At 39.4% G+C, this 12,769-nt stretch overlaps 1 protein-coding gene across 3 annotated transcripts in view; it reads left to right on the plus strand.

The window, feature by feature from the left end:
- Positions 1-10,103: 10,103 nt before the first annotated feature.
- Positions 10,104-12,769, plus strand: part of spock1 (SPARC (osteonectin), cwcv and kazal like domains proteoglycan 1) — a 151,502-nt gene continuing 148,836 nt past the window's right edge. For 2 of the 3 annotated variants that reach the window (XM_084719226.1, XM_084719228.1), the window contains exons 1-2: positions 10,104-10,248; positions 10,795-10,932. In XM_084719226.1, the coding sequence (XP_084575352.1) occupies positions 10,798-10,932 (135 nt within the window). In that variant the 5' untranslated portion in view covers positions 10,104-10,248; positions 10,795-10,797. The remainder of the gene's footprint in view (positions 10,249-10,794; positions 10,933-12,769) is intronic. The other variant, XM_084719227.1, reaches the window with a different exon arrangement.

Below are 12,769 nucleotides of genomic sequence, written 5' to 3' on the forward strand. Positions count from 1 at the left end.
AGGACTGGTGAGCAAACACAGACGACCTGACAGCTGAAAGGAGGAACACACATGGACTGAATACACAGGGAGGCTAATCAGGGGCAGGTGAAACTAATCAGCAATCGAAAAGGTGTGAAAAAAAGACAAAGACAGGAGGTAAATTAAACAAAAGGAAAACACAAGAGGGCTCCTACCAAAATAAAACAGGAAATGACTGAACAAAAACACTAAACCATGACACCCTCGGTGGTTTCACTTGGATCTTCAGGTCAGAACATTTGAACAATGGAAGCCACGCCCATATTTATACATCATGCCCCTCAATAGGCTGACAAGCTGTAGGATGGCAGGAATGGGTAACCAACTTAACTAGGGTAACTCTAAGGGTAAGAAATACTCAAAAGAAATCAATAAATTACATAGAAAGGGGTACACAGAGAAAAAGAAAAAAAATATGTTTCAAAATATCAAACATACATGAAAACATCTACATGACCTAGGTTCAAAATATATTGTATTAAATAGGAGGGAATAAAAGGGAAAAAATCTTAAATTTACGCAGCAGAACCTGGGTGTCAACACTCCTCTATTAAAGGTTAGCCAGATCACATTACAACGAGGTAGGGAAGACACACCTGTAATGAAACCAACCATTTTTTATGAATATGTCTATCAGGGTCTAGAACGCATATTCATCATGATAATACTACCATTTTTACTTTAGAGGAAATTTTATATCTTACACCCTTGATTCAGATCTCTAGATGTGTGAGTCTGGAGAGTCAACATATAAAAACTTTCTCTTTCCACTGCTATTGTTATCATTAAACTTTGGTGGCATGGTGTGCAGGTGTTTTTCTTTGATGCAGTTTGTGACGGGATTGTATCTACATTACGTGCATGTAATTATTCTCTCTCTTCTTCCCACAGAGGTCTACAATATACCACAGAGCTTCTTTTGTTATTTTCTGGATGACTGTTCATGATTTACCTGCTGTAATAATCATTGATTAGAAAGCATATTTTTCAGATAGTGGTTCTGCTCAGATGGTACCCACAGTTTTCCCGTGATAGAGGCTGGAGAAATGTTTAATGTTGTCCTCTGCATTAGGGTGCCACTGTTCTTTCTCCTGCCTTGAAGATAAAAATCAGACACAGTCAATCAATCACTCTCTGATTTGGGGGCCTTCAGCTTCATGAAAAGTGCTCCTCTGCCTGCAGTCCTCCGTTAAACCTCACCTGCCTGCCCCACAATCCTAATTAAAAGAAGAGATACATGTTGTGGGAAAATATACTCATTCACTTTTTCATGAGAATTACATGGGGAAATTGTTACCAGTCTCATGTGTGTATTGGGGATGCACCAATAGACCAGAGAGAGACCAGAACCGGCCGGTTTTCAGTGTGACCATCGTCATATATCTGATTCTGCTGGTCAAATTCACACACATGCTCCACACAATTGTCACGTCATGCATGCAACAGACATACTGACCGTAACGCATTAACAATAGATTCCACAAACAAAATAAAGTGAACATAGATGGTTTACAAGGAGACTCAGCAGCTGAGCAGCTGACGGTGTTGTTGAACAATGGTAAACTTTCTAACCCCTCAGGCTAATGTTAGCCAGCAGCAGACTGCTGTTCACAAACATAAAGTTAAAATCTCACCTCCTGTTCTGGCTGAAGAATAAACAACCTGTGTTGATGTGTCTCCACCAATTTTTCTCATCCAGACTCGCTTAACTTCTTCTGATTTTCTAACCGCAAAGCTTTACTACAGCAAACTGTTGCACTGCTTCAGTCTCCAGATTGACATATGCTTTTTGACATGAGATCACATGAAATCACGTCCCCAAGATCTTGCAGGAGATTGTGCCCTCTCTAGTACATAATTTTAATATAATAATACAATGAGAAGTGATATTTAATTTGACAAGAAATGTTTGTGAATGCTGTCAATCATACTTCTTAGACAGACTGAAAATCAGAATCGGTGGGTCAGACCCTTAAAAAATCAAAATTGGTCAAGAAAATTTAAATCAGTGCATCTCTAGTCTGTATGGCCTCCAGCAGCCAGTTAGCTTAGCACAAAGAGTGGCAATAGGGAAACAGCCTGTGCAGAAAATATCCACCTACTAGTAGTTCTAAAGCTCGCTGATTATATTTTGTCTAAGACGACATGCAGCAAAGTGGTGGGCTCATTTTTAAAATCATGTGGAACTAGATTACTTCAGACATTAATTGGTATCAACCATGTCAAGGTGGAAAGGGGCTAAATAATATCTGGATGAAAATGGGTTTTATGGGTACGCAAGACATCATACAGTCTTCCGTTATAAATGTTTTATTTACACCTGTTCTATTTGAATATTCCTGCATACTGGGACAGTATTGGAATTACATGAATTGGATCTGACTGGACAGCTGAGAGTCTTGTGGATTTAATAAGCCCGACTGTATTCATGTGTGATGATGTTAGTCCCCATAGAAGCCATTTCATCGTGGTGAGACTATTTTTTGAAACTTGAACATGACAGTGGTGACTTGTTGGAATTAAATTCAGTTACTGGCAGTGGATCTAATTAGCTCTATTCCAAAACATTAACCTTCTGAATGGCCATACTTTCCGCTGGGACATTCAGGATCCAATCTATGAATAGGATAATATAAAACTGAGACTATACTATACAAAAAAGTTAATTCAAAACAAATCTCCATCGTGCATCTATCAGTTTGTGCTGAGTGCCCTCCTCCAGTTTCTCCCATTTTTTGTTAAAAGCCAGACAAATGTCAGTGAGTTTCTGATTTGTTTTATGACTTTTTTTTTCTGTTGAAACGTGTCAAGGGACAACTTTCAGCACCATGGACAGCTCATCTGCCTGCAGTGTTATATCTGCTTCACTGAACCTCGCAGCCCTGCTGCACAGTCCTGTAAAGCATCAACAGACACCAACAATGCTTCTACATGTTCATGTGACAAGCATGCCAGTTAGTGATTAAAAATTGCGTGACTGGACTCTCTAACTCAGGCTTTCCTCCAAAGCTTACTGGACAACACAGGACATGATAAAAAAAAAAAAAAAAAAGAAGTAAATCCCAGTGCCTCAAAATAAAAGAAAAATTGTCACAATGAGGAAAGAAAATTAAAAGCCTTAACAAAGTATAAAAACATCCTCGTTTTTAGATCAATTTATTTAAGCTGTTTTCATACAGTTTTCTAATTTTTTTTCCCTTCTCAAGACTTCTTTTTCAGCTCAACAAAGAAATGCTGTGATCCTGAAGAACTTTCCCAAACCTTGACAAACCAGCTTTTCATGCAGAGATATTAAGGGAAATGACAAAAAAAGGGCTTTGCTTTGAAAAAGATGACATATAAATGCAGAAGTGCCCCAACGACACGAAGAAAACATCAAAGCTGATTGAAGGTTGTTTCCAAAAGAGTCCGATGTCTGTTCTGATTTCATGTGTTTACATGCTGCACATTATCCCATTATTATTTGGATGCTAAATTAGTCCTGTTTTTAGATTGGGCAAGTCAACAACATATTCTGTGTACTGTCACTGAAGTCCTTGATGAGGAACTGATTAGGATCCGTACAAAAACATCTATCGGGATGCTGAGACATTTATACTCTTTATCCCATTTGCTGGTGGGTTTCATGCTCTATGAGTTTTCTCTTTTCATCCTATGTGGAACGTCAGATGTATGATTGGATTTATGAATGCCCTCGAGAGTACCCGGCAGAAATGTGAATTGTTGTGGTGATGGAAATGCAACGTTTTCCACCTCGCACAGTGGGACAGCCCAGGCAGATATCATCTCGGAGGCTGATATGCTTTATGATCATGGTCCATTTTCAGGCAGACTGACAAAGCTTTTCTCTGGAGTCACTCAAGTGAAACTGAAGTTCTCATGCACAAGTTAAGTTACAGACACATAGCTCATTAAGAAACAGTCTATCACACCCCACTGCTCACTTTCAAACATCTCTCGCACACTTCCCCCCTCTTTCTCTCTTGTCTCCAACACACCTACACATGCGCACACCCACAACCACACAACTTTAATCTCGTTTCATCATTCTTGTTTTCCTCCTCTGCCCCCCTCCTTCTTTTCCTTTTCACCATCTGCATTTGCAATGTGGCGCGTGTATGACAGAAAATTTACTGCTGGGACACTGCTCCCCCTTTGCTTTGTTTCATATATTTTGATCTTTATTATTCAAAATTTGCCCCCCTGCAGCTGCACCCATCCTTCATCTTCCAGAGGCCCCCCGGTGGATGCTGGGATTTATAGAGAAAAAAAAAAGGGAGAGGAAATCAGGGGAATATCTGACTGAAGTGGGCCTGCATTGGATCCTTTGAACTCGGAGAGTGGTGAGTCTCTGGCTAAGCTGCTATAAAAACACAATAATAATGAGCAGTGGTCAAAAATGATGAATGTATATGACATCAGATTTTCAATTCAAAAGTGTAAAAACATCCTGAGGTTACATCTCATACTGAGGCATTTTTCCTGACGTTTGAATGCATGTGGTTCAGTAAAATATCAAAAGCAGCAAGAAAAAACCCTTCTCACCTCTGATGCTCATCGTAACACATTCATCAATCCAACCAGTGTCTATTAGTTAACAAAATGTCAATACATTGCTGTGCTACATAATGTTACTATGTTCTGCACCATATCAGAGAGTCAGCTTTTTTCTCCAGTATTTTCTCAAACTATATTTGTCATTAGCATCAGTATTTTCAGTACTTTAGATAAAAAACTGTTTAGGATGAATTTAAATTGTCATCTATAGGCCTACTATACATGTTATGAAATATTCTAAATTATAGTGTACATTTAAACAGATATTTATTTATTTAAGATGAGTATTCAAGTGGATAAAATATGTTTTGCTGCTGATGCTGTTCACAGTAGCACGCTGCTTAGCTTCCATGCTCATGGACTTCTCTGCTTCTCCAAACTGGGGGCGTGTCGAGCGACATCTACAAATACACTGACTGTGTGTAATCAATTCATACAGCTCCACTTCAAATAATCCAAACTGCCCCTTTACCTTCAAAGTATTTGAATAATTAATTCATGTATGTATTCAACAGTACCTAATGATATCTTACCAGCACCTCAGAGTAAATGTATCTTTATTGGTGTTGTGCACAGTGTAGAGTCTCACTGGAATGGAGCTAAAAAGCTAAAAATGTGAACTTGAATGTAAATAAGCCATTTGGCAGTAGCTGAAGGACAAATGCTCGATCTCATTCCCAAGACTGAGACAAGTGTCCCAACTTTACCCAGATTTACTGTAAATGTCAGAGTACCCGTTTAACACAGGCTACATAACTGTTAACATATACTGCATATAAATGTCTCATAAGAGCTTCTAAATGTCAAAATCAAGTGTCTCATAGTCATTCAGCTCATAAGCTGCTTATTGGACTTTCCACTTCCACCACTCACACAGTACTTCACAGTACAAGATGCCAATAAGTGAGAAACATGTTTTTAAAGAGGCAAGTCTCATTATTAGTCTGCATCACTCAGACCTTCGCCTCTATCCTTCAACTTTATGTTGATGTGACTGTTGCCAAACCCAATGAGTGTGTTTTTTCACAAAATGTTTATGGCAATAACAACAAGGTATACCTCCAACACCAGAGAAATACTTAGTATGTATAGTAATGCATAGTATGTCAAATGCAGTACATCAGACAAACCAGGATGTCCCACTGGATCCATTCACATTTTGCAGAGGGCAAAACAGCACAATTTTCTGGTGATTCTGACCCACAGTCCCCTGTGTAGCAGAAGACGCATCACACTGACTGAGCTGCCAGGAGAGAACAGATGACAGCTCATTAACTGCATCCCAAATCACACACTTCTTCTTTTTTACTTCAAATTACACACAGTGGACTGTGTTGGATATGTGAGCAAGAAGGTCAAAGTTCACGATGCAGTATTGTGATGCTGTAACACGTTCTAGTTGTTTGCATACTGCATACAACAGTACATGCACTGTAGGCAGCTGCAATATGTACTTAAAGTAAAAAGAAAAAATGCTGTTTGGAATGCATTTCAGGATTTCTGGCCTTCAAATCCCCACAAGGTGCTGTAGGCTGCCAGACATTTACTCACATGTTGTGACTGACCTCCAGTATGGATCTAGTCACTAAAACACTGCATAAACAAGCAGAAGCCCAGATAATTGTGAAGTATTTCTAGATTTGAAAAAAGTTTTCTCCCTAATACTGTAGCATGAACATGACTGCACATATAAAAGCAAGACTTAAATATAAAACTTTAATGTAAGCAACTTTCTCAATTAAAAAACAAAACAAAAGATGACATTTTGTGGATTCTAATCTTCCCCAGCCAATGTCAATTAAAAAACAACTTTAATGTAATGTTTTGCAGGTTTTCTTTGTTTTGCTTGTTTTGTCTTTGTCATTATTTTTGTCTGGTAAAGTCAAGCAGTGACCAGAAGAAAAGGGCTGGAGCTATTGGACGTGAAAATCAGTGCATCCTCTTTCAGTCATGCATGGTTAATGGTTGCTTACTGAAAAAAAACAAATGGTGCAGAGCAGTAATACCGAATGCAATTACAGTCTTCATATTGTTTTGTTTCATTCAATAAACTGCACATTTCTAGTGAAAGCCAAATGTATCAGCCTTCATGGGGCCACCCGTGAGTTTCCCCTTTTTCTTTTCTTTTTCTCTTATAACATCCATTCTAAGCTAAAGTTGATCCTGTAGATGATCATGCATATGCAGCCACAGCTGAATGCTTTTCACGAGTGTCCTTGGAGTACTTTGTCTCAGCTTGTCACACATTGTATCTGTCACAAAAGACTGAATAGAAGAGACAGACTAATGCAGATCAGGACAAAATATCACCACTGGTCACAATCTGCTAATTATGAGATACACAAGGATAAATACCGTGTTAATAACAGCATCTAATGATTATTCTAAAATCATTCTTGGTTGCCACTAAGAATGCACCATTACTTCATGATTGACTCATCATTAATTTGTATTTTTGTGTCCCCTCAAGCAAGGTGGAGTATAATCCTATCTAATTCAGGTCAATCAGGTTTTACCATTACCAGTATACCATTCAGAGCTCATTTATACAGTATATATGGAATAACATGTACAGATAAACTGATCCAGGATGCATTCAAGCACTAGAACTACAACCATTTTTATGTTATTAAATTGTAATCCTGGTAAAATGAAAAATAATAAGATTATAGTCTCTCATGTGTTAAATGTTTTTCTTAACTTTGCAGGTGAAGTTCACTATCTTGAACAGCTCCTCTGCCTGCAGTGTGTGCCTCTTTAAACCTCACAGGCCTGCTAGAACAATCATGATTTGTGCATTTTGAAAACACCACCAGGCACCAAAATACAAGTAAAGGCTTGTTCATGATGAGCCATCTCCACCCAATTAATGTTTCAAACTCTGGCTTTATATAATGCGGACAAACAAACAAAAACAGTACTTCATGAATAAAAGTTTTGTGTGTCACTTGAATGCACACTGCAGCAAACACAGTTGCAAACTAGTGTGTATAACTTCTTTGTCTTTAACCTGTTTCATTTTTAATGAGCTCTGACTCTGGACCAAGAAGAAGGAAATAAAACGAAAAACTGCAGTAGGCCCATAACCCGTTGGGTTTAGTTTTCCTGGAGGAAACAGTACTGGGCGTTGGGTAACAAAACAATCCAGATTCATTAAAACAGCACAGTAAAATATAGATATATAGATAGTATAGTGTTGGCAAAAACAAAACATTTTCTTACAAGGGCAGTGAGTTTTGCATCATAGCAGGTTACAATGAATACATAATTTTTAAGATTTTTTTTTATTTTAAAGAAACGACTGTTTCCAACTAAATTAACCCCGCTACTACTTTCCAAAAGTGCAATGAATACAAAAGACAATTGTGATGTCAGCCAGAATAGTTGGAGTGAGACTGAGGTAGATGAGGAACTCTGCAACACACCTGCCGTTCTCTGTGCCAACACAGGTACATAGAACAGACTCGACAGAACCAAATAGCAGCAATGGAGAAAGTATTCAGATCTTTTACTTCAGTAAAACTACAAACAGCACACTGTGAAAACACTCCACTACAAGTAAGTAAGTCCTGCATTCAAAGCTTTACTGAAGTAAAAGTATGTAATATCAAAATGCTAAATGTGCTGAAAGTATGAAAAGTAAAAGTCATTACATAGTAAAATGGTTCCTGACATTGTCTTATTATTATATATAACGTTTGTGGATGTTACTGCTGCATAAATGTGTATGTTGTCTTTTACTGGTGTAGATGTCAAGGTTGATCTAATTTTAACTACTTTATATATGGTTTTATCTACAGCACTGCACCATATTCTATAAGACCATATCTTATATGTTTGTATGCATCTCTGTCCTGAGAGAACCACATATCTCTAGAAAGTTTCATGATGCATGAATAACAGCCCTGTTTTCAGCTTCGTGACAATGCATTATCCAGCTATTTCAGAGGGTTTTGAAAAGTTTACTAAAGTCACTGAAACTTTTAGTTTTAACACTTAATCTTTAAACATTCAAAATCAACACATTTTGTTTTCACTGGATCTGAGGGATATGAAAAATAGTAATCTGACAAGTAACTAAAACTGTCAGACAAATATGAGTCCAATATTTGTGTGGTGTAGTGGAGTAGAAGTAAAAAAGTTTCATAGAATATAAATGCGTTCATTATATTATTGATACAAGGTTTGACTTACTTAACCTACAGTAGCAGTTTTTCTGGTTTAATTTGATGCTTTGCTTTCATGGTATGTTTGCGCCCACATGTTAAAACAGTTATATATCTAATGGTTTGGGTAGTTGTAACAGTTCATTTTAATAATGAATTTGTCTGCATTTTGTGCATGGAACACTTTGCAAACTTAAGGCAAAAAGAAGTGAAGGTCAAGTGTGCATGTTGTCAGTTCTGGATCCACAAATCCTGCACCCCAGGGGCAGCCATCTACGTTTACCACAACTGTGAGAGTAACTGAACCCTTATGTGACAGTCCACACACACACACACACACATATAGTCTTTTTTGCAACTATAAGTAGTTCATTTTATTTTACAGTTTATTCTTTAGTTCTTATGTAAATTGTATAGCATGGATTGTAATTTAACCAATTACCTTGCATTGTTACATCTATTCCCAGCTAATGTTACAACTTACCCCAGTAGTGGGGTAGGTTGTATCAACAGACCTCTTTGTATTTGACATTATCTCACATAATCTCTGATTGTGTAGTAGTCCAAGTGACTTTTATTTGTTGTAGACATATGGGCACGTATGTCAAAGTTTGAGAGATCTGCTATCAACAATCACTGAGTTACTTGTGCTCTAACAAAATGTGCCACTACCATCACCGCCCCCCCCCCCCCCCCCCCCCCCACACACACACACACACTTGGTTACTTCCACCTGCCACACTGAAAGGTGAGTGTTGCAACAGCAGACACAAGTTTCTCACTGAACTTCACACACATCCAGACACACATTATGCAGAGAGAGAGAAAGAGAAGCAAGAGTGTTGCCAAACCAAACAAACCCCAGAGAGAGCTAAAGGATCTAAGATTAAATATTTAAACATACATCGTTACATTTTCCCTCAAAATGAACGCCCTGATAATATGTCCCATTTATGAGTTGTATTTTCATAAATTACGTTTTTTTTTTTTTTTATGTGATCCTGCCTCTGTCCATTGTGCTAAAAAAAAAAAAAGCGCTGCTGCTGCCGCTCCGGCACCACCACAGCGCTGATTTTGCGCTTTGCGTGTCTTAATTGTATTTATTATGGTGGCCACGAGCTTGAATTCCACAACAGAGACGCATGACCAACATTAAATTTGTGTCTGGTATACCCAGAACAGCGCTTTGACACAGCTCCCAAATCCTGCTCGGGCTCTGGTGTGAACATAAAAAAAATCCCCCCACTGAAAATCAATGACACGGTTAGAGAGAGAGAGAGTGTGTGTGAGAGAGAGAGAGAGAGAGAGAGAGAGAGAGAGGAGGCGGTGTCTGGTGACCGAGGAGGAGGAGGAGGAGGAGGAGGAGAAAGCTCCCGGTCCGCTCATCCTCGCAGCTCCCTTTTGCCGTCAATCCTACAAGCAGTCGGGTGCCACCGGAGTGCCCGGGGCTGTGGACTTATTTTTCCCCCGGGAATCGGAACTGGACACCAACAAACTATCCCAGGTAGGTGCAGCAGCGAGGCACTGTGGCGCTTTTACCAAAGAAAAACAAACTGGGAAAAAATGAAAGTGTGTAGTTACCTACTTTCGCGGCGCCGAGGAGGACGGAGGAGACGTAGGAGAAAGCGGATGAAAGCCAAGACAAAGCTCCGTGGGGGCGGCAATTGTGTTGACGCCGCTAATTGCTTTTTAAATTGGCGGAGGGGAAGCTCGCGAGCTAATCGTTTCGCGGTGCCCCATCTGCCGCGGCGACAACTCTCCAATGTTTATAATCCGATTAGAGGAAGGGTTGATAAAAATGAGCACTGTGCGGCGCGTGCAGTCGTTAACTGAGGTTCCGTTTGAATCTTTTAATGTTCCGTTGTGACATTCTGACCCTTTGATGCGTCACAACACGAGAGTTCTGTGTTGTGTAAAGTGGACAGTCTCACTTCTGTCTGGTCTTCTAAAACACTTTGCTGCAGCCTCCTCTCCTCCTCCTGTTTTCTCACTCCCGTCTTACACCCTTTCTGTTTTTTGTGTCTTTGTTTCTCTCTGTGTTTGCTTCCAGAAGATGTTCTTCTTTCTGCTACCTGTCGTGGCTCTCTTGCTGAGCACACACACGGCGGTCTCCGGTAACACTAACGACAAATGGCTGAGCACCGTGGCTCAGTACAACAAGGACAGAGCCTGGAACAGATTCAGAGATGTGAGTTGACACTGAGAGACACAACATCCAGCCAAAGTGTGTGTGTGTGTGTGTGTGTGTGGAGGGGGCATCGTAATTAGCTTCATTGTGTGTGTGTCTGTCTGAAAATGTGTGTGTGTGTGTGTGTGTGTGTGTGTGTGTGTGTGTGTGTGTGTGTGTGTGTGTGAGGGAGCGCACTACGCCCTTGATACACCCTGTGAGTACTTGAGCACTTGCCAGCAGGCATAATCCACCTTGTAGAGACTCAGCAGGTTCAGACCCTGGTTGAAAGAAAAGCAGACTCATAGACAGTTAACATCCTACTTCTGCATATCTGCATATGATGGGGGGGGGGGAAACATGATGGCTCATGATTTTGACTGATGGACTGAAGGATTTCCCAACCAAACTGACAGTTTTTTTCTTGCCAGTGTTGACATTTCGTCATTTCATTCTGTTTCAAATAGCCACAGCAATGGGCTTTTAATTGATCATCTGCTCCAACAGAATGTCAGCATGATATACACCAAATAAAATCTATTTGAAGGCAAATTATATCCCTGTTACAGGTGATGTGATGTAAGAACCGTATATTAGTCATTCATGCTTGCTGTACTGAGTAATAGTAGTTTTAACCACAGTGAGGTGGTTGTTACATTTCATGAGACCAGATGTGTTTTTGCATTTTTGAGGGCTTGTCCTTTTTGTTGAATGTCTCTGAGGGGCTGATAGAGCTGAGAACTGCTCCCAAGCTTTCATTCTGTGCAGCTCGCCACGATATTGTATTTTAGTCTCCACAACCATCTGGCAACTCTTGAAAAATTATCTTGTGACCCCCTTGAGGGACCTCACCCACTGATCTACTCTAGTCAGAATCAAAAGAACTGAGTCTGTGACTTGTGGTATTTCATAACATATAAAATAACCTCTGCAGTAATGGTTTATGTTTGGTAATTCTGCTTTTCTTGTTCACCTGACAGGACATTTTATTATTTATTTGGAAAAAGAAACATGCAGTACAGTGTATATTGAAGTACAGAGACCTGTGTAGTTCAGATATGCATCATTCTTAATCCATTACAGAGAATCATCAAGGCTTTTGTCCTCAGGGATATCTGGCATATTGTTTTTTTGTTTTTGTTTTTCAGAAATAGCCATGGTAGCTTCACTGCTGACTGTAGCCCAGCTGACTCATTGTGCTCAATGTGTGTAAACCATGATTGTCTTTGATTTTAGTCATTTTTTGAAATCTGCTTGCTTTCAAGAATACTCTTAAGCTTTGACTACAAAAGACCTATGAGTACAGTAAGCACTTCATGTCAAGAGGCTGGAAGTCACTCTGAAGTCTCAGCACGATTCTCAAACGCTAACTGCGGTGACACCAACATGCAGATGCAATTATTGTCATATAAGAACCAAAGTACAGAATCAGCCAGGTGCTGTGCAGCTACATTGTTCAAACCCACAGAACTATATTTGGTAGTGGGGGCCTTCATGTTGTCAAAGATACCAAATATATCCAGCTGAATTTTGAGGAAATTTAAAAGATGTGCAAGTCTTTATCTGCTTTAATGAAATGGTGCAGCTACAGTATAAAACACGCAAGTCTTGTTTTTGAATATTTCATTCAGTGTAAACGTTGTATAGCTTCAGTGAAGAGCTGTAGCAGAATATGTGTGATGCTGCCAGACCGTGTGAACCTTACAGATATTCATGGGAAATTAAAGGTGCACTAAGGATTCTGGAGAAGAACGTCTGTAGGATGGTTTATTGCTCAGTTTCATTCCCAGGTCATCAAATAACAATGTTTTAGGTTGTTGGCTTGGACCAAAACAACCTGGAAATAAAAATCAGCAAT

Source organism: Lutjanus erythropterus, chromosome 5 (assembly GCF_056507025.1).
Source record: "Lutjanus erythropterus isolate fLutEry1 chromosome 5, fLutEry1.hap2, whole genome shotgun sequence".
Lineage (NCBI taxonomy): Eukaryota > Metazoa > Chordata > Actinopteri > Lutjaniformes > Lutjanidae > Lutjanus > Lutjanus erythropterus.